Source organism: Nuphar pumila, chromosome 5, assembly GCF_984573655.1.
Source record: "Nuphar pumila chromosome 5, dmNupPumi1.hap1.1, whole genome shotgun sequence".
Taxonomy (NCBI): Eukaryota; Viridiplantae; Streptophyta; class Magnoliopsida; order Nymphaeales; family Nymphaeaceae; genus Nuphar; species Nuphar pumila.
In genome coordinates, this window is record NC_143253.1 from 113,997,060 (window position 1) to 114,024,977 (window position 27,918).

The 27,918-nt window shown below is 36.1% G+C and overlaps 1 protein-coding gene across 1 annotated transcript; it reads left to right on the forward strand.

Annotated features, from left to right (window-relative positions):
* Nucleotides 1-838: 838 nt before the first annotated feature.
* LOC149838212 (uncharacterized) lies at nt 839-27,883 on the forward strand. The gene is made up of 5 exons (XM_090008206.1): nt 839-1,209; nt 2,522-2,619; nt 2,720-2,785; nt 2,878-3,719; nt 27,566-27,883. The coding sequence occupies exons 1-5, from the start codon at nt 839-841 to the stop codon at nt 27,575-27,577; spliced, it is 1,389 nt and encodes a 462-aa protein (XP_089864332.1). The 3' UTR covers nt 27,578-27,883.
* Nucleotides 27,884-27,918: the final 35 nt, after the last annotated feature.

Genomic DNA, 27,918 nt, shown 5'->3' on the forward strand with positions numbered 1-27,918 from the left:
AGGCAACTGAAATATATAAACCAACAAAATATGCAAAATAGTATGCACCAAGATTTTCATAAGTTATTTTTATTTTTCTGAAAATTGACTGTATGGATGCGATCTAGATGTTTGGTTTTATAGAAATGGACACTTTGATGATCGAATTACAATGTATAAGTAGGATCTTTTAAGGCTTAAAAATCAACGGCTCAGAATTTTCGTAAATATTCAAGCATAAAAAATCACATTGCTTGATCGGATTATGCTGGTCCAATAGTCGATTCCAAGCAAATGAACCACTTCGAATGTATCGGCAGGGTTAGATATGTAAAAAAGCCTATGAAAATCTCGGTTCATATTGGTTACATATTTCAATTTTTTATATAAAGGATTTAAATGTTATTTTAAAAAATATTAAAAGTATATTAATAATTTTAATAATAGAGATCAAGAGCGGGATGGGGAAAAAGTAAGTCCACCCCTACCTCCATCTCAGCATGGGTTTTGATTTTCACCTCCATCCTCTATCTCTATTCTCCATATCATGTCCTCCATCCTCACCTCAAATGGGGCAGGTTCAAACGGATCTTCATTTCCCCTCTGCCATTCCTATTCAAAGGTAAGCCACGTAAACTCAACCGAGGTTTTCCTCACTTCGGCCCGGGTTCCTCGTCATAAAAAAAAGGAAAAAAACTGTTAACAACCACCAAATAAATTCTTGTACATAAACACAATCAAACCCTGTGTGTGTGGTTCGGTGGTTCGGGTTTACCCGCCCCAATTCCATCCCAACTATGCCATTTTTTTTATTAAGCTAAAACCCTACTCTTCGTTTCTCAAACCTCTCTCTCTCTCGATGGCTCTCTCCTGCCTTCGGCTTCGTCGATTCATCCCCATATCTTCTTCACTCCTAAAACACCATCTTTCGCCTCTTCCATCGGCAAATACGCTATGCACCCCACCACCATCGTCACCATCGCCCTTCCGAACGCCCGCGGGGCTTCCCAATCCTAACCGCCACTTCCTTCGGTCTCCGTCTCTGCTCTTCAGCTCCTCCTCTCGGACGCCCATCGGCGACGATGGCAAGATAGGGCCTGATACCATACTGTTCGAGGGCTGCGACTACAATCACTGGCTCATCACCATGGAGTTCCCCAAGGACCCCAAGCCCACCCCCGAAGAGATGGTCGAGACTTACGTTCAGACCCTCGCTAAAGTCGTCGGAAGGTCTGACCCTCTCTCTCTCTCTTCATTCCTTTCTAGATTTCTTGGTTGTGTTGAGCCTGATTGTGAGATTTAAGTTGGCGGTTGTCTTATTTTTTTTCTTGTTTATTTTTGTTTTGATAGATTTTTGGTGGTCTTCAGATTCCGGTTGTTGGTTTTCTCTTGATGGGTGGTACTTAATTTATGCTGTATAACGGATTCAATTGCGTTTGGACTGTGGTTAGTTGGTTTTTGTTTGATGGGTGTTCGTTAATTATGTTATTTGCTGAATTCTAGAGGTGCCTGGAACAATCAGTCAGTTTTTTGGCTGTTGACTTTTGTTAGATTGTGCTATATAATAGCATTTTAAGGGCTTCGACTGCTAGATGAAATTACAAATTCAAATCGGTGTGTGCCTGTAGGTGAAGTTATGGTTTCAAACCAAGTTGTGTTAAAAGGTGGGTTTTGCGATTTCGAATCTAACTTAGTTCATTTCAGGGATTTCAATGTGCCATTGTTCTTGTGGTGGTTTGCTCCGTCATTGTGTCTTCCTTCGTGTGACATATTGATGCTGTAACTGTGGAGATGCTCGGCATTTAATTCAAGGAATCGATTTAGGATCTTGTGTGTATTGATTGGTCGATCTTGTTTCTCAATGGTGTTGACCCCTTTCAGTTGATTGACTATCTATTGAGAATCACTGTACACTGTAAGAGGATAAATCTTCATTTCCAAAGCTATACCCAATCCTATACTTAGGCTTGAATCTTATGTTGTTTGAAGCTGCTGAAGTTAGTGTGAACGAGTAAGGCATCTTGGACCCTCATGGGGACATGAAGGCAATCCTGACCCGCTTCTGTGCTACCGGATGTGGGCCTCTTTTTTTGCACAGTCTTAAGATTGTTTGCATGCTTTCAGCAGGTTAGGCGACCCTCTAACTCATAAAACCAGAAATCCACCAAATATCCAGCAATTATATCAAATTAAGGATTTAAAATGCTAGAAATCTTTTTAGAAATCCATTATAAAAGGTATGGGTTGATTAGCGGTTTGGTTTGTTGCTGGTTATCAGTTGCTGAGGACCAGCCCTGGTTCTGGTTATATTCTAGTTTGGTTTCTTAATCTGGAAATTTAAGCTTATAAGACACCATTGTTGGCCTGATTCTGCCGTGTTCTTATCTTCAGACCTTTTGCTTCCAGATATTGATTCCCCCCCCCCCCCCCCCCCTCGCCCTCCGTTTTGTTTTCTCTTTTACCCTAAGCTTAGTGTACCCATCCCTACTTAGGGTGAATTTTTGAGTTGAAACAACTGATCAAGAATCTTGGCTATTTGCAGTGTAGAGGAAGCCAAGAAACGTATGTATGCTTGCAGTACAACAACATATACAGGGTTTCAAGCTGTAATGACAGAGGAAATGTCTGAGAAGTTCCGAGGTAAGTTATTTGCAAATTGAATCTGTGGCAACAACCACCCTTTTTCTCCATGCATGTGTTACTGAAGTACACCTGCTAATTACTTGAATTGTTGATTCAGGTTTGCCTGGAGTTGTTTTTATTTTGCCTGACTCTTATATCGATCCTGTGAACAAAGAATATGGAGGTTGTTTTTTCTTGCTTTTCATTACCCTCTAGTTCTCATGCTATTTGTGTTTTGTTTTGATATGCTTGCCAATTCATTTTTTCCCGGTGCAGGTGATAAATACATTAATGGGACTATCATTCCTAGACCTCCACCAGTTCATTATGGGAGGTCACAAGGGAGGTATAATGATCGGAACAGGAACTATGACAGGCCACGGTATGACAGGCAAAGAGAACCGATGCAGCAGCAAGACCCTGCTCAATTTGAGAGAAGGGATCCTATGCAATTTGATCGCCAAAATACTACACAAGGTGGAAGACAGGATTATCCACCACCACCACCAAGAAACTTTTCTCCCGGTGGTGGTTACCAGAACGCCATGCAAGGTGGAGGACATGATTATCCACCACCACCAAGAAATTTTTCTCCCGGTGGTGATTACCAGAACACCATGCAAGTTGGAGGACATGATCATCCACCACCACCAAGGAACTTTGCTCCCAGCGGTAATCAACAAAACTCCATGCAAGGTGGAGGACAGAATTACCCACCACCACCACCACCTCCACCAAGAAACTTTGCTCCCACTGGACAAGGAGATATGCGTGGTTATGGTCTGCCAACTAGTAGGAGCTTCCCTCCACCATATGGGAGAGACTACAACCAAGGGGGGCAAGGTAATTACATTCCTCCGGAACGCAGGGACTCCTCACAAGGTGAGAGAAGGGATTATCCTCCCTCTGAACACAGAGATTTTCGTGGGATGGATCGGAGGGATTTTTCCCATTCTGGTCAAGGAGATTATGGGCAGGGTGCAGCCAGTGGTTATAGTTCAACAGGGCAGAGTTATCCTCAACGAGAAGGACAAAGAGTATCAGGGATGGAATACAGGGATGGGATGCATGGAGAGCAGGGGACTTATGATGCTGGTGGACAATCAGAACATGGACAAGTAAGACTTTCTTTGTTTGATTTCCATGATTAATTAAGTGAAATATTTTGCAGTTTCTCTTTTCCCTTTTTATTTTTAACCTCGTAAAAGGGAGATGCTGTTGTTGTTTAATTGCATATGATAAATATCCATATTTTTTCTGAACTTTTTGTTGCCTTTCTTTTTTAGCTTCAATAAATTGTTTCAAAAAAGTTGAAAACACAAAGGATTTTTTTGAACAAGTATCCAATTGCTGGAAACAGATGGATAGGGCCTTTTTGTAGTTACTAGATGTGTCCCTGATATAGGGGTTGGTAAGTGCTCTTTCCTGCAAAATATTGCACCACATTTGACACACACACATGTATGTATGTATGTAGGGAAAACATTTGGTAATGTTGCCAGGGCACTATGTCACATCTGAAAGATATGTGCAGGTTGTTTTGATCCAATTGGACATTATAGATGTGTTCAGCATGTTCCAACTAGTAGTAACCGGCTTGTGAATTGTGTTTTTTTCGATGAAAAAACATGATTTTATGATCAAAGAATACATTGTAGGCCATTAATTTTTGAAGCCTTATAAAAATACATTGTGTTGTAATCAGGCGATTCGCCCACTACGAAAAGCATGTAGATTACATCTGTAAAGTTGGTTTCATGAAAAACTACCAGAAAAATGAAAAGATGAGAAAAAAAGGAGTTTGCACCTCATGTTGCCATGACGAAATGTTTCTCCACACACACACACACACACACACACATATATATATATATATAGTGAGAGAGAGAGAGTAATGTGTATCTTCCAGACTATTTATCTCCCAGACCATCCTAGACCCCTTTAAAAAATGTACTTGCATGCTTTTTTTGCCTAATCCAAACCAATGTGTTTATCATTGCTTAATCACTAGAAACCATGTTTTGGATTGAATCAGTTTAACAAAATTCTTCTTTTTTAGTTAATCAAGTTTTTTGTGTAATATGAACGGTTGATTTTTTTGTTGAGCTAAAAAGTAAAAACACATCTAAACATGAAAAATGTTTAAACTAATACATGTTTTCTACTAATTAAAGCATAGAGATCACATCTATGGGTTTTAGATTAAACAGAAAACGTATGCAAGTATGCTTTTCAAAGGGGTCTGGGACAGTCCGGGAGATAAATGGTCTGGAAGATACACATTACTAAATATATACCTCTCAAATATCTATGATTTTAGGCACCTTGGATTCTCTCCTTTTGATGACTTGTCTTTTCTGCATCAATTTCTTGTGTGCACATTTGCTCTATGCCATGGCATTTGTTCCTTACAGATGACTGCACTCAGAATTTATGTGATTCTGGATATAATATGTAGCTGCTCTTGCGAAAAGTGGAAAGACAGGAAATAGACATCAACTTCTTTATTGTCATGTTTATTTTGGTCTATTTTAAGTTTTAACAATTGGTTGCACCTTCTTATAGATGTTATTGATCACATGATTATGTGTTTTAGGTCAGTAGGCTTTGGGAGGAGTTCATCTTGAGTTGACATTTACTTGCACACTGACCAAAATACGTTTTATCTGTATATGATCAATTGTTTTGGAATTTACAAAAGACATTCAAGATTCTCTACCTTTTTTTGAAGAACCCTTAAATGTACTAAGGTGAACTGCCTTTAGAAACTGTCTAGAATCTGATTATGTCATCACAGATGGTGTAGATACAATGTTTTTAGAGTTTTGGAAACAGGAAAAAAGTTGACTGCAATGCTTACAATGTTTATGTTTAATGAAGCAAGTAATCTCTCTCTTCAAAATTGACCATATGAGACCAGCCTATGTTCAACACATTACTGCTCCTCTGCTATGTCATCCTCAAAATCGTCTTATTGAAGAGTATTTTGTGGATCTCTTGATTTTTTGGAGAAATTAAAAGGCTTGATTAAGTTTGCTAGCAGGAGTGCCTCTTTACTCTTGGGTTAGCTATTCATACATTTAAAGTATAGGACACTTTTGTTATTGGAATCCTTGGATTGAGATAAAAAAATGGGATGCTTCCGGATTTCGGTTGTCTAATAACTTTTCTTGATATCCATTGGAAACTGGCAGATTTGTGGTCCAGAATGAACAATTCTCCACTTCTGTAGGAGGTAAATGACTTCTGTTTTTTAGGCCATTTATGTCCTTAAGAAGACCATTTTTGGGTCTTACCTACTGAAAGAGGACACAAAGAAATGGTGGAAAACCAAGGTTTTAAAACCCGTGACTCGTGACTCGACTCGTTCTTTATTGACTCGTGACTCGGCGGGTCAACTCGGTGACTCGGACCGGGTTTTGTTAACTTTTGATTTTTAAAGAAAAACAATTTATAATGTCTCAAACCATGTTTTTCAGTAAACAAGAGATTCTTGGGTTGTGTAAAGGCATGTAATCACTGGAACTGGGAGAGAGATGTGACTCTTTCTTAGGTTGCTTTTGAACTGATAACAATTGGCATCAACAAAATTAGCTTGGTTTTTGCTTGTATTACTTCCTGGGTTTGTCATTTTCTAGTTAAACCATTCATAGAGAGCAGTAGCATTGAAAAATGCATAGGCTGATCTCTCCCAGACTATCTCACAGGAATATTCCCAACTTACCAGTTACCCTTGTGTCATGCCCCCTTATACAGTATTCTTAATGAAAAATTGAACAACAATGGCATGCCATGTGTCCTTTTTGTTGTCCATGTGACCATATATAAATGTACATCCTTGACAAATGAACAAAGGTCATTAAAAACAACTAATGCTGTAGCAAAAAACTCTAGGATATCCTGCTAAATAGCCTTCAAATTTCTTTTTTAGACAAAGGACTACAGAGTAGAAGAATAACTATGGTGTCAATTGAAAAATATGAAATTAAGTGGCATGACAAAAATTCTCGAAAGAGATGCAGCATATAAAATCCTGGTTGTTCACTCCCAAACAGAGCTAAAACTCTTTTTCCTGTGAACACTGGCTCCTAATGTTGTTTCTTATGAATTAGCGGGATTTTTGTATTTTGATGGTTTTGTGCATTGTCAAGCAATCAAGAACTTATGTGAAGCTCTGTTGACATTTGTCTTATTGGTAGAAATTTATGAAAACGTTACGAATCCTCTCTTGAGTGACTTCTAGCTACTGACTACCACAAGGACAATTACCCGTTTCCAACATATACTTAGTTTCTTAATTTTATGCTTCTGATAATACATGATGAATATTATAGTTGATTATGCTATGATAGTGATACTTAGTACCTGTTACGAAGTTAACACACACAGAGGGAAGATCCAAGAGCACACATACCACAAATCCAATGAGCACATCAGTCCACCAAATCAGCCAACACAAGGACCACTAAGGACACACTCACAAGAGACCCTAAGGGTCTGTCCGATTGCTTGTCCAAGATTGGACAGACCCTTAGAACATAACAGACACAACATATGTTCTGTCTGTAACAACCGTACTTCGTCCCATGTTTGTTTAACTCAAATAAAAAATCAAATTTCAAACATCCCAGAACTCGTCCGAGTCAGGTCGAGTCAAGCCGAGTCAGGCCGAGTCAAGGCCGAGTCTTGTCAGGCCGAGTTTGCCTTGCCAGGTTGACTCGTTGGAGGGACGAGCCGAGCTGAGTCAACGAGTTGACTCGGCGAGTTTTAAAACCATGTGGAAAACCACCAAAGTGGTATGATTTGGGACTGTACCAATCGTACCATGGGAAGAGTTTAAGGGAGTATTTTATGATTCATACTTCCCTATTCATGCCCGTGAGAAATAGACTCACAAGTTCCTGGATCTAAAACAAGACAATATGAGACTGATCGATTATACCACTTAGTTTAGGCATTTGGAGTACCTATCCCACAGAGCGAGCTCGAGCCATGAAGTATGCTCGAGGGCTAAAAGAGGACCCAAAAGTCGATTCCTTACCAGGGGTCCTCAAACCCTGGGTGAGGTTGTTGAGGCAGCTACCATTATTGAGGAGGAGACAAGAAAATCCCAAAATAATCTTGAGCAATCAAGCAAGAGGCCCTTCTTTAAGTAAAGGAAAAGCAACCCTCAATAAGAAACAATATATTCAACAATCAGCCCACTGCAAGGGTCTACCAGAAATGCCAAAGGAGTCACTTTGGACGTCCTTACCCTCTTGACACCGAGGCATGCCTACATTGTGGAAGATGGGGCATTTCTTGAGTGCCCAACGAGGAGGTCACAACCACAACCCTAGCAATATCTGCTGCAACCCCAACAACAACCGTACCTACCACGACCCCAACCACATTTGTACTTGCAACCGCCTCAACAGAAATACCAACAACCCCAGTTGAACCAACAACAGAAGGCTGACCCTAATTATCTCTGGTACTAAATTTCTAAAAATTTTGAAAGAAGTGATTGGAATGACAAGTCACTCTTCTTGGAATGCTCCAAAATCCCGAACTTGTAATTTTTTAGGAAAAATTTAAAGCTCGGCAATCAATTCTTTTTCAAAGTTTTAAAATGGCAGTTCAGAGGAAAAAATAGTGTTAGAAATAACAAGTCAATGAATCTTTGGCGCATTACAGGCAGAGTTTCCTTTACCTAATGGATTTGTATCGCCATACAATTATTGAAACCATATAAATTCAAAACAAGGTTTTTAATAATTAAAGTTTATACAAAAAGAAAAATTTCAAAGAAACCCTTATACAAAATTACAAAACAAGAGCGAAACATCAAAAAGAGTAGAATCTTGATATCATCATGTCATCACGCCATCGCCTGTCGTACCGACCTAAACATCACCTGTACTCCCATAAAATGGGTCAAACTTAAAAAAATCTGATAGGTGCATAGATATCAAAATTTAAAACAAGACTAACATATGCGTTGTTCTTTTCGTGATGTGCAATTCAGAATAAGTAAAATGAGGATGATAATCTTGTTTCAATGTTAAATATCCTGAGTGTGGTGCGTATAGGAAAAACATAGAAACAACTGAGACTGCCTGAGGGTTTGTTATTATATGTATTTTGATACCCTGAACAACTAGTTGAGTTCGCTCCTAAGGGGACGACCAATGATCGAGAGAGAATTCCCCAGAGGCCACTTGTTCTAGGGGATGCATCCGAACTTTTGCAGAAGTCATTGGGATCTACCACCGAGGATAATTTTTGGTAGTCCAGTCTCTTAACTCCGATGACTGGGAATATCAAGTCATTGCTACTCGAGGAGCGTAGTTGTTAACAACTTGTCCATCAGAGTTTTTGTACCATCCCATCATCTCTCTTGACGAAACCAAAGAGATGAATGAGTATGTGAGGTTCTATTTTAATTGACGATCCATTCTACATGCTTTGGTCTTTTAAACAAAATCGAGCATCTTGCTTGTGAAGGCGATCATCACCATTTATGTGATTTTTTTTAACCATTGTGCATTTTCACACTACGAGGTTACTATAAACCTCCAATCCAACCATCGTAGTACTAACATGTCGTGCATGTCTGATAGTATCATTGCGATGAGAAAGATATCGGTTTCTAAAAAAGAAACCCCAAAATTTATTTAGAAATTTCAATATTTCATGCTTTAGACCAGAGAATATCTGAGTCATTTCGGATACCAAAGAGAAGGACTAGACGTATGTACCACTTAGGGCTACATAGTCGAAGCCTTTTTTGTTACAAGGTTTGAGGGAAAAACTCAGTTGCAAAAACGCAAACGCCAAATACTTATTTTGTTTTTCGAGACAATAAATAATACGAGCTTGAAATCTCAGGGACTTGGCGAGGATGCGAAAATCTGCGTATTTAAATGCACGCATTATCCAAAGTAGGCAAGAGTACGCAAAACTGCACACTTTATAAAGTTATATATATGTATATAGAATACATATATATTAAAGCATAAGCCTGTTCACATTGCAGCGCGACTACAAGTTAAATGATATAAAGAAAGGTCCGATATGCAAAACGACACATCGAGCTAAATAAATTGCATAAATGATGCCCGATGTACGAATCTTTACATCGGGCTAAGTAAATTGCGTAAGCGATGCACGATGTACGAAACTGTACATTGGCTAAATAAATTGCGTAAGCAGTGCACAATGTACGAAACCATACATTGGCTAAATAAATTGCATAAGCAAAAACCTATGCACATTATAACGTGACATCAAAATAAATAATATAATTTAAATGGACAAGAATATGCAAAACTATGTCTTTGAGTTAAAAGCATATATATATATATGCATATATATATATATACATGTTGAAATATAATCCTTAAATGTACATATATATATTTATATATATATATAAAGATATGTATACATATATATATGTATACGTATCTCTATTTATATATATATATAAATATATATATTTTCTCTTCCTAAAATACCCTCAAGGGTATTCTTGTAATTTGTCATTTTACGCATATTCCAATTAGAATATGCATTGTAATATTTCTTTTATTTTCTGTTTTTTTATTTTTGTTTTTTGTATTCGTACCATATTGGGGGCCTCCCAATAGAGACGTTGGGAGCCCCCAACGGTGGGAGCCCCCAAGGTGGTCCCCTTTTGTGCTTATAAATAGGGGCTTTCCCCTTTATATTCTTCACTCCAATAAGGAGCTTTTGCTCCATGTAATGGGTGTTACACCCTTATTTTCTTCAATGATATTAACTTATGCCTTATAGGCATTTTTGCCCCTTTGTGGGTTTATGTGTTAGCACATTATGTGCTTGTGTTTTCCCTTTAGTGGGTATATTCGCACTTCATGTGCATGTGTATTGGTTCATTATTGAACCCAATATATTCAAAGCCGCTTCTTTACATGGTATCAGAGCAAGGTTACGATGGGGTTGTCTCTTGGTGCAACGGAAAGCGTGGTGCTCAAGAAATGGTGAAGTATTCATTGTTCCTCTCATTTTTAGAAGTTTCCAGTATGTATCTCTTTTATTAACATATTATGCATTATGAAACTATTTTTCTTGCATATTTAGTGTTTTTGATAGTTGAATCATTTCCTTTCACATTTCGCGTGTTCGTATATTTTAAAATATCTCCTTTTAAATTTGGTAAATTTGTTTATTATAATTCTTGGTTATATATTTATCGATTCCTCATCACATATAATAGTAATTTATGTTTTGCAAAATTGTTTTTCAAATATGTGAGATTTATGATTTTTTCATAAGAATTTCGTGATTAACCTATAAGTTAACTTTTTATATAATTTCTTGCTAAATTAATAATCTTTGCTTAAAAACTCTTGTGTATGGTTTTTAGTGCATTTTTTTGTGATAACTTATATAATTCTTGTACAAGTTAATGATCTTTGCTAAATTTTTGATATAATTCTTGTATGAGAATTTCTCACATCTAAATCTTTGTAGTTTACTTTTTTATGAACCCTAAGTAGTTCTTGTTAATGATAAATATTTATGAACTCCTAAAAGTCTCTCAATGGTTTTGGTTTATTTAAAGAATTTTGAAAAATTATTTGTGATAAATATGTTGTATGAACCATTGTGTTCATTAGGAAAGATCTTTTAAAAATCTTCTCACACTATATAGAATGCATAGTGTATCTATTGCATCCTTTGGCATAAAAGATTTCATTAATTTTTGATTTTTTTCTAATGATGCAACTTTATAAACATGTTTGTTTGTATTTTTCACATAAGGTTTCAAAACCTCTTGATTGTATCTCTAAGGATGCCTATATTGGCCATAATATGGTATTCTTTGTCTTAAATTGCATTTATCAAGCATATAATTGAATAATTAAAGCTTGAGAGACTCAAGCATTTGTTCTTTTTTATGAAATACATGCATTATTGCATGTTTGCCTTTATTACGCTTTTTGAGTATTTTGTTCAAGTGATTGTGAGAGTGTCTTCGTACACTTCTTTTATAAAATATTTATGCTTATATGTGAATTGTCTATTCATAGACATTTTCACATGGTACTTTCTTTTCAATAAAGAGATGTTTTTATTGCCTTCTTTAGGGCTTGTGTTTGTTTTTATCCCTTAATGGACTTGTAAGATTGTTTCTTTTATCATTATAAATGCTTCCGCAATATCTTGGTACATGTTGTCCTAAATTTGCACATTTAAGATTATTGTCATTTTACATCTTGGTATACATATAATTGCAAATTATAAAGGCTTGATTTGTTTCTTGGATTATTCCAATTCCTTTCTCACACATGACATAGATTAAATATTTCATGTTGTGTTTATTAAGTCTTTTTATAATGATCATGATTGAACATAATTTCGTATATATGCAACATTATTGTTATATGACATATTGTTGTGATTAATTATGTTGGATCTTTGAGTCGACCCTCTTTGTAAAATCATATATTTGGAAAATGTTTTCCCTAAGAGTTCATTGCCCTTTTATGGCATTTATCTTCTATCCATCACAAGGTATATGATGCATCAATCCTTTTTTATGGCCCTATTGTTATATTAGAGATAATTGTTAAGGTGAGTTATGGGCACCTTGTGTTATGTCATTTTAGATTGTCCACTTGCCATATTATAGATGGTGGTTGAGGTGAGTTATGGGCACCTTGGGAGTCTAGAATGATTTGATATATGATCTCTAATTATTAGTGTGTCACTCGTTTGATTTTGGCCATTGATCTTATGGATGCTCTTATTTATATATGTGATGGAAATATGGTGTTTTGAAACCTTAAATGTTTTAAGGTATATTAAAATCAAGGTTTTAGGGATTATTGCCCAACCCTTTATTGTTTATGAAACTTATGAGTGCATTTGCACATTTGTGATTTCGTGCTTTTGTACACAAGTGTTCTTGGTGTGCGTATGTTAATACATTTATTCTCAAGAATATTGTTCTATCGGTTGTAGTATCTTGTTGAAGATACTTTTACATAGTTTATTCCAAAATATGGGTACTCTTTTTTGAAAAATATTGTTCTATTGATTCAAGGTTTTATTTATATGTTTGTCATTACAAGTTTTATTGCCTCAAAAGTCTTCTCCTTTTATAATTCATATCTAAGTGTCATCATATGTAGACAAGAATTTTATTACACCTTTGTGTGTTGGTAGCCCTTTGTTGGCTTTTATTCTCTTGGTCTAGTAGCTGAACACACTTGTCTTGAGTGTTATTATATGTAGACAAGGCACGTTGATTCACACCATGGTGTGTGATTTTAGTCCATGTTGGCATTTGTGTCCTTGTTCTAGTCGCTGAAATGCATGCCCATGGTTGACTTCTTTCACTCAATTCAAGTGTCATTTTATGTAGACAAGAGATGTATTGTGTTTTTAATCCATGGTTGGCTTGATACTCTTGTTCTAGTAGCTGAACATACTTGGTCTTGAGTGTATTTTTACGTAGACAAGAGATGCTTTTGGTCCATGTTGGCTTGTATTCTCTTGTTCTTATCGTTGATGCACTCATTTCAAGTATTATTACATGTAGACAAGAGGTTCTTTTGCACACCTTTGTGTATGTCATTTGGCCTTTAATGGCATTATATTTATATTCTTGATCTAGTAGCTTATACACTTGATTTATGGGGTTTGGAGGACTAATGAGGTAGTTGCTTGTAGTGGATGAACTATTGTTGAAAGTTATGAAATTACATTCATTTTTTCCTTTCTTTTTACAAGTGAATCATATCTTTGATATGCATATTTTAAAATCAAATCAATATTTTGGCATTTAATCTATACATTAAGTGTTTATGGTTTTTTGGCCACTTTTTGATATGCAAAATGAGTTTTTTTGTCATTTGAGTGAGATTTTCCTAAAAGTGTGAGGTTCTCTACTCAAATAACACTCATTATTTTGCCTCTTAAATGGATTTAAAATCTTTTTGAAATCTTGTGCTTCATACACTCTTTTTATGCTCTTGAAATCACTTTCAAAGGAATTGCTAAAATCAATAACCCTTGTCTTTCTATATGTTTGGAGCATGTTCATTAATGTTTCTTTTAAGTGTTGATTCATTTCATGATAGTATATGCATATGCTCATTTTGGCCTTTTAGGCCCTCATTCAATGAAGTTTATATAACTTATGCCTCTTCGTAGGCTTCTTGTGGTGTCCCTTAGTGGACCATTGTGTTATTCCCCATTATGGGGTTGTGTTTGTCCAATGTTGGACCTTATGAATGCGTTATGCATTTTTGCAATTTGTTTCTGCCTACTATTTAACATGATATATGATTTTGAAACCTTGGTTTTCTAAATTTTCTTTTCATGCTAAAGTAATTATCCTATCCTGTGCTTCAAATTTCTATGCATAAGTTATAATTTTGCACCTTGTTAGGAATGTTCTATTTGAGTAAAGTGCAAAGATATTTTTTACTTGTTCTTTGTTGTTATTCCACATGATCTTGGAGATAGGATAAAAAGAAGTACCCTGGATGGATCGGGAAATGTGTTCACCATTAGAAGGCAATTGGAGGAAAGCATTTTCAAGTTTCAATAGCATCCTTACGAAAGCCTCTTGGAGTCTTGCCCTTTTTTCAATCTTTTCGTTTCCCTGCAAAGATTGAGGGGGGGTGTTAAAATATGTGTACTCGTACACATGTATGTATGTTGAAATATAATCCTTAAATGTACATATATATATATATTTATATATATATATATATTTATATATATATATATATTTTCTCTTCCTAAAATACCCTCAAGGGTATTCTTGTAATTTGTCATTTTACGCATATTCCAATTGGAATATGCATTGTAATATTTCTTTTATTTTTTGTTTTTCGTATTCGTACCATATTGGGGGCCTCCCAATAGAGACGCTGGGAGCCCCCAACGGTCACAAATGTGACCGTTGGGAGCTCTCCAGCATCTTCTTTGGGCCGGAAATATGGATGCTCACATCAAAGGGAAAGGGCTTTGGGGTTACATTCAAGGCTTGATTCCGGAACCAGAGCCTAAAATTACTTTGGTTAAAGAAGGGGAAATCAAAATCCTTGAGGGAGATGAAAGAACTAATACTCTTGAGGAATATAGTAGGAAACATGAGGAATGGGAAATGAAGAATTTCAAGATCTTGTCTTGGATTTTCTCTTCCGTTGAGACAAGGATTAATGCCAACATTATAAAGTTTAAAAAGGCTTCTCAAGCGTGAGAGTATCTTGAGAAGATGTATACTTCTAGGGACTTGTCCCATAAGTATTATCTTCAAAAGAGAGCGTTAACTCTTGTTCAAGGTGATATGTCTATAAGAGAGTATTTTGCGGAACTCTCTTCAATTTGGGATGAGTTTGTCATGCTTGAACCCAAGTGGAGTGAAGAAGCCATAGAGCTTCGTCATAAGCAATTAGAAGAAGACCGATTCTTCAATTTTTTGAATAGGCTAAGGCCCGAGTTTAATCAAATAAGATCTTCTCTCCTATCCTCTTTTACCTCTCCCTCTCTTGAAGATGTCTTAACTAAATTAAGTGGAGAGGAAACCCGTATGAGCATTAACAAGCAAAATCCTAGTGTGCTTGCAATGCCCACAAATCAAGAAGAATGTGATGGTGTTAATGCCGTTTCTAGACCCGTTAACAATTTAAGAACATATAGACCCCCTCATTTTAAGAATCAAAATCAAGGTAATCAAGGAGGAATAACATAATGTCGTGTCACTTTTGCAAAGAACCGGGTCATATCAAACCGGTTTGCTCAAAATGGAAGAAACTTCTAGCAATGGCAACTACATCTCAACCATCCAAAGAGGCATCTTCAAAAGAAGCTCTATCTCTCAATCAAATTGTGGAGGCTCTTCAACCTCTTCTAAAGGGAGCTATTTCCGGTGCCGCCGTATCCACCTCTTCTCCTCCAGGTAAAACTTCTTGGCTCTTAGATTCGGGTGCATCCTTTCATATGACCCCAAACATTTCATCTTTTTCCGAGTATTCTAAAAATGTCACCTTCTTTTGTTTCGACCGCGGATGGTACTTCTCTCGAAATTAAGGGAATTGGAAATTTTAAAACCCAAAACTTCTTTATTCCAAAAATTAGACTTATACCAAAATTAAATTTAAACTTGCTTTCCGTTTCTCAACTCACGGACCTTGGGTGTAACATTCAATTCTCATCTAATAAATGTTTGATACAGGATCATCGATCCGAGAGATTGATTGGGGAAGGCTCTCGGAAAGGAGACTTGTACTATGTGGACTTTCTTCAAATTCCTAAAAACACCTTTTGTAATGTGGCCCAACATAAAGACATAAATGTTTGGCACAAGAGACTTGGTTATCCCAACATTACCAAATTATCCTATCTGCATTTTGTTAAAGATCTTTGTAAAAATACTTTCTCTTGTAATGATTGTATTCTTGGAAAAATGAGAAGTATACCTTTTGAACCAAGAACTATGCTTAGTACTAAACCTTTTGAAATTATTCACTCGGATGTTTGGGGACCGGCACCTGTCATATCCAAAGGTGGTTTTGCTTACTATGTGATTTTTGTGGATGATTTCTCACGATATTGTTGGATATATTTTCTCAATCATAAGCATGAAGTTTTTTCATGTTTTAAAACATATCATATGATGATCAAAAATCAATTTAATAGTAATTTAAAGATATTTATGACCGATTCCGAAGGTGAATATCTCTCCAATGAGTTTAAGAAATATCTTGAGGATTGTGGCATTGTCCATCAAAGATCGTGTCCTAAGACCCCACAACAAAATGGTTTGGCCGAAAGAAAGCATAGGCATATTATTGAAACCACTAGAACCCTTCTCATTTCCCAAAATATTCCTAAAAAATTTTGGGCCGAAGCGGCTCTTGCTTCCGTCTATCTTATCAACCGACTTCTATCAAAAAATTTAGATAAAATTTCTCCCTTTGAAATTCTATATGAAAAAGAACCCGATTAAATAGGTTGAGAGTTTTTTGTTGTAAGTGCTTTTTTCTTACCGATAAAAATGATAAACTCTCACCAAAAGCCATTCCTTGTGCTTTCCTTGGCTATTCGGAAACTCAAAAAGGTTTTTGATGTTATGACTCTAAGAATGATAAATTATATGTTTCAAGGAATGTAACTTTTTTGGAAAATGATAGTGGTTTTGAAAAAAAATGAATCTCATTTAGAAAATGCCGATTACTCCTTTCTTTTTGACCTTTTATCTAAGGATGATGATATCTCTAATGATGATGAATCAACATATAATAGTGAAAATGAAATGGTTGTGATCAACAATAACTCTAACCTTTCTACCCCTCAAAGAAGAAAATGTATCTAGAGAACCCATCACTTATTCTCATAGAGATAGAAACACCTTTAGGAGTGCTATTGAACTATATAGTGAACCTAGTGAGACTATTTTCACTCATGATTCTCATCCTAGGAGAACTGAAAGAACTAGAAAGACTCCCTCTAGATTCGTATCTTTTGATTCTTTCTCTCCTAAATATCGAGCTTGTTTGAGTGTCATTCACTCTTATTTTGAACCAAAATTTTTTGGAGAAGCCAAACAATGTACTGAATGGAGAGAAGCCATGAAGAGTGAACTCAAAGCTCTTAAGAAAGCTAACACTTGGGAATTTCAATCTCTTCCCAATGGCAAGAAAACTATAAGATGTCGATGGGTGTTCAAGGTCAAGACTAAGAGTGATGGTTCTCTTCAAAGGTATAAGGCTCGTCTTGTAGCTAAAGGGTACAATCAAGAATATGGGATTGACTATGAAGAGACATTTGCTCTAGTAGCTCGTATGGTTACTGTCAGATGTCTTATCACCATTGCTTTAATTCGAAAATGAAATATTTACCAAATGGATGTCAAAAATACCTTTTTAAATGGAGATCTTAATGAAGAAGTTTACATGGATGCTCCACCTGGTATGGAAATCCCTAAAAATAAAGTTCTTCGTCTTCGTAAAGCTCTTTATGGACTGAAACAAACACCCAAGGCTTGGCACGATAGGTTTAACAATGTAATGATTGAAAATGGTTTCACTTCATGCTATACTGACACTGCATTGTTTGTTAAGAAATCTGATGCAGGGATTGTTATATTATTGTTATATGTTGATGATATGTTAATAACAAGTGATGATATCAAAGAAATCAAGAGCATTAAATCTATTTTGACTTCAAGATTTGAAATGTTAGACTTAGGATTTTTGACATATTTTTTGGGAATTGAGGTTGCCTATTCTCAGAGAGGCTATTTTTTGTCTCAAACTAAACTTGCTTATGAGATTCTTGATAGATCAGGAATCACAGATGACAAGGTCTGCGAAACTTCTGAAATAGTAGGTTCAAAGATGAAGATTGATGATGGGATTCTCCTAAAAGATCCCACACCTTACCGACAACTGGTTGGATCCCTAACGTATCTCAGCATTATCAGGCCTGATATTTCTCATGCAGTACATGTTGCTAGTCAATTTCAACATGCACCTACTACTGTCCATATGGACGCCATCCTCCGTATCATCAGATACATAAAGGGTACAGTAAACAAGGAAGTATTTCTATCTTCTACGTTTGAATTAAGTTTAATTGCTTATACTGACTCTGATTGGGGAGGTGACACAAATAACCGTCACTCCACCACTGGTTTCTGTATTTTTTAGGTGAATCATTAATCTCTTGGAGATGCAAGAAGCAACAAAAAGTATCGCTTTCATCCACTGAAGCTGAGTATAGAGCCATGGCATCTACTATCATGGAGATTGTTTGGATTCGCAACTTGTTGGAAGATATGAATATTCAAGTTCAATGGCCCACAAAATTATGTTGTGATAATAAAAGTGCAATCTACATTGCCAAAAATCACACATTTCATGAGCGCACGAAGCATATCGAGATGGACTGCCACTATGTTCGTGAAGAATATTTAAGAAAAACCATTGACCTTATTTATGTTACATCAGAATATCAACTGGCAGACTTCTTCACCAAGGCGCTGTGTTCTCCAAGATTTAACTTCCTTCTTGGCAAACTTTCGGTCGTGACACCCTAAGTTTGAGGGGGAGTGTTAAAATATTATGCCTCTTTTAACTGTAAACTGAAATACCCATCAGGGGTATTTCAGTCTTTTTACTCAATAGGTGTCAGTCACCGTAATGGGCACATTTTTACTTTTTTTTTTAATTTACTTTTGCCTTTTACACATTTTTCTTTTTACACTTTTTTTCTTTTTGACTGTTGTGAAAGGGACAACTCCATATACCTGTTGGAGCTGCCCCAACAGTCACAACCGTTGGGTGCAGCTCCAACAGTCATATTGAGCTGCACCCTGTGGCTTCTTTTTGCATTATAAATAGGCCTTAGTGGCCCTTGTAAACATATCTTTTTTTGTGAGAGCATATGCAATATCAATGCTTTTGTAAAGCCCCTCTTGAGAACTTATGAATTGAAGTTCATTTTGTTTCATGCTTTTGTGCATGTGTATCCGTGCACTTGTTAGTGTTCTCCTTTGTGCCTTTGTGCACCCTTTGTATTTCTTGTATTGTGGTGTTACACAATCTCTTTTTGTAGAGATTTTCACAACATGGACTCTTCTAACAGGGCACCACACTCACATCCATGTGGGTGCAACACTTGGACATGGCTTCCTTTGTTTCAGGTGAAGTCAACCACACTGAGATCCATTTTTGTCCAAAAGTAGATTCGGTTAACCCTAACCAAGTCCAGTTATATCTATATTATGTATATAAATACATAAATGTACACACATACACGTAGGGTTAACTCAAAACTGTTCAAAATTATATATATACCCTCCCCACACCCCCACACCGAAGTTTTTTTAAAGTGCCGAATCGCCGCACCCGCACCTATGTGACATGGATTTGCACATAAATCATGACATTGGAGTGGATTTACAAAGAATTGTTTAATCTCTTTCCATTTGTTATTCATAGATAGAACATGGACCATGTGTTTGGGTGCACACTTATGGCTCATGTTGGGGATAAGTGCTCTCTGCAGAATTGCAAACCATCAGTTCATTATAGGACTATAATTATTGTGAAAGGAGTTGAAGGATTGAAGCGAGAGCCTCAAAAAGCTAATGTTACAGTGGCTGCTCCCTCCACCGCACATGTTCCTCTTTTTGTATGAGATTTAGCTTCACCTGGGACAGAAAGGTGCATCTACATTTCTTTGCAATTTCTGGCAAATGAGGCAGAAATTTAGCAAAATGAAGTGTTCAAAACACCGATATCAAAATCCATATCCAGCTTCTTGAATATCCTCAATGATGAGATTGCCGGTTGAGCATTCACCATCCAAGGGTGTATGTAGCTAAAATTTAGGCGATGATGTTGGTCGTGCTTCCAGGGTTTTAACTGGGGAGGGAGCTACTCTCCTTGACTTACCAAACTTTGCTCTTATACAGGTTTAGGTAGAAAATTATGACCAATGAGGGTTGCTGATGAGGGCCTTGCCTGAAGACATAATACTGTCATATCATTATCAAATTATTTATAGGGGTCCTATATGCTAATGCTGTAAAAGTATCTTCAAAAGAGACACTATAATCAAAACCCAAAGTTCTTGATAAAAAGTGTGCACAAGAACACAATAAGAACACTTAGAACTCTTGTGCACGAAGGCACAACCCACGATGGCTCACAAATGCACTAAGGCATAAAAAGAATAAGAAAACTCTTATTAAAAATACTTAGGCTTTGACCCAAAGCCTTAAGAGTTACAAGGAGAGAACCCCTATTTATAACCAACATGAAGGGGCCTTGGAGGGGCTCCACTCATAGACGTTGGAGCCCCTCCAACGGTCAATTTGATTGGCCCCCCAAGGTACCTTTTGGTACAAAAGCAAAAAGTAAATATAAAAAAGAAAGAAAAGAAAATAAAAATAATAAAAATAAAGATTACAATCACATTCACGAGCGTAAAACTGTGAAATGACTAAACTATCCCTATGGCTAAAATAAGGAAATATATATATTTTATATATATATAAGTGGATATATATATATATATATCATATATGTATATGTATCATCCTTTATATATATATAAAATATATAAGATTACAAGGTTTCAGTAATATAATTTAACACCCTCCCTCAAACTTAGGGCATGATGACCGAAAGTTTGCCAAGAAGAAAGTTGAAACGCAGAGCACACAACGCTTTGGTGAAGAAGTCTGCCAACTGATATTCTGAAGTTATATATGGAAGATCAATGACTCTTTTCATATATGTTTCACGAACATAGTAACAGTCTCATCTCAATGTGTTTGGTATGCTCAATGAAATGTGTGATTTTTAGCAATATAAATTGCACTCTTGTTATCACAACAAAGCTTGGTGGGCCCTTCTACATTAATCCACATACCTTCTAATAACTGATGAATCCACACAATTTCCATGATAGTCGTTTTCATGACTCGATATTCAGATTCGATAGAAGATAATGACACCTTTTGTTGCTTTTTACATCTCCACAATATCAATGAGTCTCCTAAAAACACACAAAAGCTAGTGGTGGAGTGATGGTTATTTGGGTCACCTCCCCAATCAGAGTCAGTATAAGCAATTAAATTCAATTCAGAGGAAGGGATAAGAATACTCCCTTATTTAATGACCTTTTTATGTATCTGATGATCCGCAAAACTGCACTCACATGAACGGATGTTGGTGCATGTTGAAATTGACTTACGATATGAACGGCATGAGAGATGTCTAGTCTAATAATACTTAGATACATTAACGATCCCACAAGCTGTTGGTAAGGAGTGGGATCTTCAAGAGGGGTGCCATCATCAATTTTCATTTTGGTTCCCACTATAGCAGGAATTTCACAAACTTTGTCATATGTAATACCTGACCTGTCAAGAATTTCAAAAGCAAGCTTAGTTTGAGATAAAAAGTAATCTCTATGAGAATATGCAACCTCAGTCCCCAAGAAATATATCAGAAATCATAAGTCGGATATCTCAAATTTATCTTTTAAAATGGATTTTATGTTCCTAATTCCTTTAGAATCATTACCAGTTATTAACATATCTTCAACATACAAGAGTAATATTACTATTCTCGTGTTAGATTTCTTGACAAACAAAGTTGTGTCAGTAAAGCATGAGAAACAATCATTTTTTAGCATTACGAAGTTAAATCTATCATATCAACCCTTAGGGGCTTGTTTAAGACCATAAAGAGCTTTTTGTAGACGAAAAACTTTTCCTTTAGGAGTCTCCATTCTTGGAGAAGCATCCATATATACTTCGTTTAGGTCACCATTGAGAAAGACATTTTTGACATCCATTTGATAGATGTTTCATTTCTTGATCGATGCTATGGTGATGAGACATCTGACAGTTACCATTCTTGCAACAGGAGCAAAGGTTTCTTCATAGTCAATTCCGTATTATTGACTATATTCCTTGGCTACTAGACGAGCTTTGTATCTTTCAAGAGATCCATCGCTCTTGGTTTTGACCTTAAAAACCTATCTGCATCCTATGGTTTTCTTATCTTTCGGAAGATCTTGAAATTCCCAAGTCTTAGACCTTCTTAGGGCTCCAAGTTCATTATTCATAGCTTCTATCCATTCAGGATTTTTTCTAGCTTCCTCAAAATTTCTAGGTTCTATATATGAGTGAATGGCACTGAGGTAGGCTCTATGTTTAGGTGAGAATGAATCATAAGAGATAAATTTAGAGGGAGCTTTCCTATTTCTCTCAGTTCTTCGCAGATTCTCCTTATTTGAAGAGATAGTCCTACTAGTTTCATCATATCTTTCAATTGCACTTCTAAAAGTGTTTTTGTCTCTATGGGTATATGTGATAGGATCTCTAGATGTTCTTTCATTGGTATGTTGGTGAGGAGGTGAGTATAGTAAGATATTATTTTCCTCGGTCTCATTATCGCTTGAGTCATTCTGAGTTGATTCATCATACTAGTATCATCATTTCTGGATAGTAACTCAAACAGAAAGGAATAATCCACATTTTCGTCATGAGGTTCATGACTTTCAAAACCGTTAACATTTTTCAGAAAACTCACATTTCTAGATACATACAATTTGTCGTTTTTAACATCATAGCACCGAAACCTCCTTTGGGTTTCAGAATAACCAAGAAAAGCACATGGGATGGCTTTTGGGGAAAGCTTATCATTTTTGTCTGTGAGGACAAAACATTTACATCCAAAAACTCTTAATCTACTATAGTGAGGTTCTTTTGTGTATAATTTTTCAAAAGGGAAAATTTTATTCTAATTTTTAGATGGAAGCTTATTTATGAGATAGACAAATGTGAGAGACACCTCGGCCCCGAATTTTTTTGGAATGTTTTGCGAGATAAGAAGAGTTCGAGTTGTTTCAATAATTTGTCTATGTTTTCGTTCGGCTAATCTATTTTGTTGGGGTGTTTTTGGACAAGATTTTTGATGGAGAATGTCATAACTTTCAAGATAACTCTTGAATTCATTTGAAAGATATTTTCCTTCAAAATCAGTTCTAACATTTTAACTTTCCATTGAATTGGTTTAAAATCATCATATGATAAGTTTTGAAAGTTATAAAAACTTCATGTTTATGCTTAAGAAAATATATCCAACAATACCTAGTGTAATCGTCAATAAAGATCACATAATATGAAAATCTTCCTTTTGACAACACAGGTGTCGGTCCCCATACATCGGAACGAACGATTTCAAAAGGTCATGTTATAAACATGGATCTTTGATTGAAAGGTAAACTTTTCATTTTTCCAAGAGTGCATTCATTACATGTAAAATTAGTTTTACAAAGATGTTTAACAAAAGGCAAATAGAAAATTTTAACAATATTGGGATATACAAGTCTTTTGTGCCACACATAAATGTATTTATTTTGGACAACATTACAAAATTGATTCTTGGGAATTTGGATGAAGTCGACATAGTATAGATCTCCTCTCCTAGAGCCTCCCTCAATCAACCTCCCAGACCGGCGATCCTGTATCCAACATTTATTAGATGAGAATTTTATATCACATCCATGGTCCGAGAGTTGAGAGACCGAAAGCAAATTTAAGTTCAGTTTTGGTATGAATCTAATCTTTGGAATAAAAAAATCTTGTTTTTCAAAATTTTCAATTCTTTTAATTTCAAGAGATGTTCCATCCGCAGTTGAGACAAATGATGGAGAGGAATTTTTTGAATATTCGGAAAGAGAACAAATACTTGGGGTAATATGAAATGATGCACCCGAATCTAAAAGCCAAGAGGTTTTACTTGGAGGAGAAGAGGTTGACATGACGGCTTCGGAAATTTCTCCTTTGAGAAGAGGTTGAAGAGCTTCCATAATTTATTGTAGGGAGAGTGCTCTATTGGAAGAGGATGGCCGTTCTTCCGGTTGAGTTGCGGTAGCCATGGCTAGCAACTTCTTCCACTTTGGGCAAATTAGTTTGATGTGCTACGGCTCTTTAAAAAAGTGGCAAACTAGTTTGCTATAGTCTCTTTCTCCATTTTGCCCATTTCCTGCTTAATTTTGATCTTTTAAAATGGGAAGGTTTCTAAGTTCTCAAATTGTTACCCGGTCTTGAAACAACGTTTACTTCTTGATTAGAGGAGGTTGCAAGAATGCTTGGATTATTTTTGCAAATGCCCATACGGGTTTCTTCCTTAATTTGGTAATAACATCTTCAATGGAAGGAGACGTGAAAGAAGATAGAAGGGAGGACCAAATTTGTGCAAATTCGGGTCTAAGTCCATTTAGGAAGTTAAAGAAGCGATCTTCCTCTAATTGCTTATATCTAAGTTCAATAGCTTCGTCACTCCATTTGGGTTCAAGCATGGCAAGCTCATCCCAAATAGAGGATAATTCGACAAAGTATTCTCGAATAGACATCTTATTTTGTTGTAAGGTCAAGGCCCTCTTTTGAAGATAATACTTGTGAGACAAGTCTCTGAAGTATACATCTTCTCAAGATATTGCCAAGCTTCAAAGGCTTTCTTGAATTTGATGATGTTGACATTGATCTTGGTTTCAACGGATGAGAAAATCCAAGATACAATCCTGAAATTTCTCATTTCTCATTCCTCATGTTTCTTTGAATATTCTTCAAGAGCCTTTTGTCTTTCTTCACCTTCAAGGATTTTTATTTCCCCTTTTTCAACCATCGTAATATTTGGTTCGAGTTCCGGTATTAAACCTTGAACATATCCCAAAAGCCCCTTTCCTTTGATATAGGCTTCCATGTTTCCTGCCCAAACATGATAGTTTGAGCCAATGAGTTTAAACCCAAGGGAGAAGTGAGTCTTTTTCGCTCATTAGAGAGGAGAGAAGGTGAAAAAAGATACGTACCACAATAGAAATCTAGATCTTACTTGATGAAGAAGACTTAACGAAGGAACGGATCCACGCCAATCTTCAAAAACTTGAAGGCACGTTTTTTGAGGCACCCAAGAATGTGAAGAACCACATGATCTTCCTTCTTCAAACCTTGCTCTGATACCATGTAAAAGTGCCTTCAAAAGAGACATTATAATCAAAACTCAAAGTTATTGATAAAAAGCGTGTGCACAAGAACACTTAGAACACTCGTGCACGAAGGCACAACCCACGATGGCTCACAAATGCACTAAGGCATAAAAAGAATAAGAAAACTCTTATTAAAAATACTTGGGCTTTGACCCAAAGCCTTGAGAGTTACAAGGGGAGAACCCCTATTTATAACCAACATGAAGGGGGCTTGGAGGGGCTCTACTCATAGACGTTAGAGCCCCTCCAACGGTCATGTGACCGTTGGAGGGGCCCAACATCTATTTGAGTGGGGCCCCCAAGGTACCTTTCGGTACAAAAGCAAAAAGTAAAAAGAAAAAAGAAAATGAATGTGCGTAAAATGACTAAACTACCCCTATGGCTAAAATAAGGAAATATATATATATATATATATAAGTGGATAGATACATATACATATATATCATATATGTATATGTATCATTCTTTATATATATAATATATAAGATTACAAGGTTTCGGTAATATAATTTAACTAATGCTTCAACTGTTACTCTCTCCATCTTGTTGTAACTGTATAGGCGTTGGTTTGAAAATCTCATTATTACTGTGATGTAATGAAAAGATGATTTAAAATGACAAATAATGCAATATTTTCAAAGTATTTCCAATTTAAAGATATTGCAACATTGATTATTGAGATACTATCATGATTATATATATATATATATATATATATATATATATATATATATATATATATATAGAGAGAGAGAGAGAGAGAGAGAGAGTTTTAATTTTTTAAATTTATATGTTAAATACGTTTTTAACTTTTTGTGTTATTCTTTATTTTTTCTGTACTTTTTAAAAAGTTTTCTACTCTTCTTTACATGGAAAAAGTATTACTAAATCTAGTTTTGCTTTTTCTATTGTATTCTTATGTATTTATTGGTTATTTCTTTCAAGACAATCTTTAATTCCTTCAAAAAAAATTGTTAGAAGTATTTATTTTTAAATATTTAGATTTCTTGAGATTTGTGCGTAAGCCTATAATATCACTATTCACTATAAATTGCTTGCTGAGTTATAGCCAAGTTCGATGTTGGTGGCTATGGTCCACCTGTATTGGGATTCATGCAGTTAGTGTCTCAGTAAAAAGGAAATGGCCTCAACATGGTTAAAGAACTTTATTGTAAGGTAGAGGTATGATGAGATGAAACTGACCTGGGAATTCATTGTCATATGATTTACAAGCTCATTGGTCCACCATTGTGGGACATGCAAGGAGTGTTTTAATTTCCAGTCTGGTTGGCAACTGTCCTTGTGCAGGAATGTTGAGAGCTATTGTTTAGGTGATGAATTGGTCACCGTACTATAACTCAAGATTAATCACATCATCATGTGTAAGCTCAAAACGATGTGCAGCATTCTGGAGGAATCCATGAAGCTCTGTGTGAAAGCTCTAATATACCATCTATGCACTTTATGAGAACTCTTATAGACTGAGAATGGTTTGCAAAATATGGAACATATTGGAACTTCCAATATTGTAGCAGTCTTGGATATGTGATCTTTTGTCTGTTGATTCTTATATGTTGCATTTAAAGATGGTCTTGGATGGCACAAGAATAGAAATGTAAAGGTATTTAATGATTGTAATCTTAACTTCTGGAGGGCAGTAAAATAAATGGAGGAAATTTTCATTCATTATGTAACAAGAGGCATTGGTGACAGGAATAGTCAATAATAGGCAAGGAACCCCATGGGCTCTGTTAACATGATAACAAGTCGCCGGGCATTAATTAGTTCAAGGATTGGAATTTTTTGATGGTCTTCAGATAGTTTACCGTCTAAACTAACCACTCTTTGAATCTGGAGAGGGCTGCATTGAAAATCACTGCAACAGGTTCTTGAGCAGTGTTTGAAAAATTGTGAGGTGAATTGCCAACAGTCTTGAAGGCCAGCAATCAAAAGAACCTGTTTGCTGTGTAGGTCAGCAAACAAAAGAACCTGTTTGGTGTGTGCTGAAGTGCGCTATCTTTGGCAATCACGACTTATGAATGATTTTCCATTATCTATTACATTTCTCTATCCTGAGCTGTGGTGCTCGATGAATGATACCTTTTAAACCACACGATGATTTTTCTTGTGGCAGTTGGATTTTGAAATGATCTATCTGGATATGACTGTTGCATGCAGTACTTTGTGGTGGGTTTTACTCTCATTCTTGTACCTTGTTCTTGCTGGGCCATTTGGTCTTCATCATATATGAGGACTTTTTTAATTTGAGGTTTTGTTTCATGATCATTCATAATGCAAAATCTAGGACCTTTTAATTCTTGGGGCTCTGTTTCTTGGTAGGTAGCCGTTTGATTTGTTGAACATTTTTTGCTGTGTTTGTAATCATCCTTGCGGAAACATTCTGATGCAGGGATGGCATTGAGATGCAATGCTGAGGCTGAAATTGCGAGAAGTGCATATCTCAGAACCCTGTCTGGCTGTTAAGGAAATCATAGTGCGGCTATTGCATACTGTTGGAAAATGCTTATGAGCTGCTTTCTTTCTGTTGGGCATATCGGGATAACCATGTAATTAATAATGAGCAAATAAACATTAAATACTGGTAATCGTTGGTACAAAATCTTGTGCCTACCTTTGAACATTTTAATTTTGTTGAGCTCTGCAATATGGGTTGTGCTGCAAGATTGTCTATGCTTGTTTTTAAATGAATCCAGTGCCTTGAACTCGAGTGTGCTGCAGCTTGTTTGTCTGTATTTCTGCATT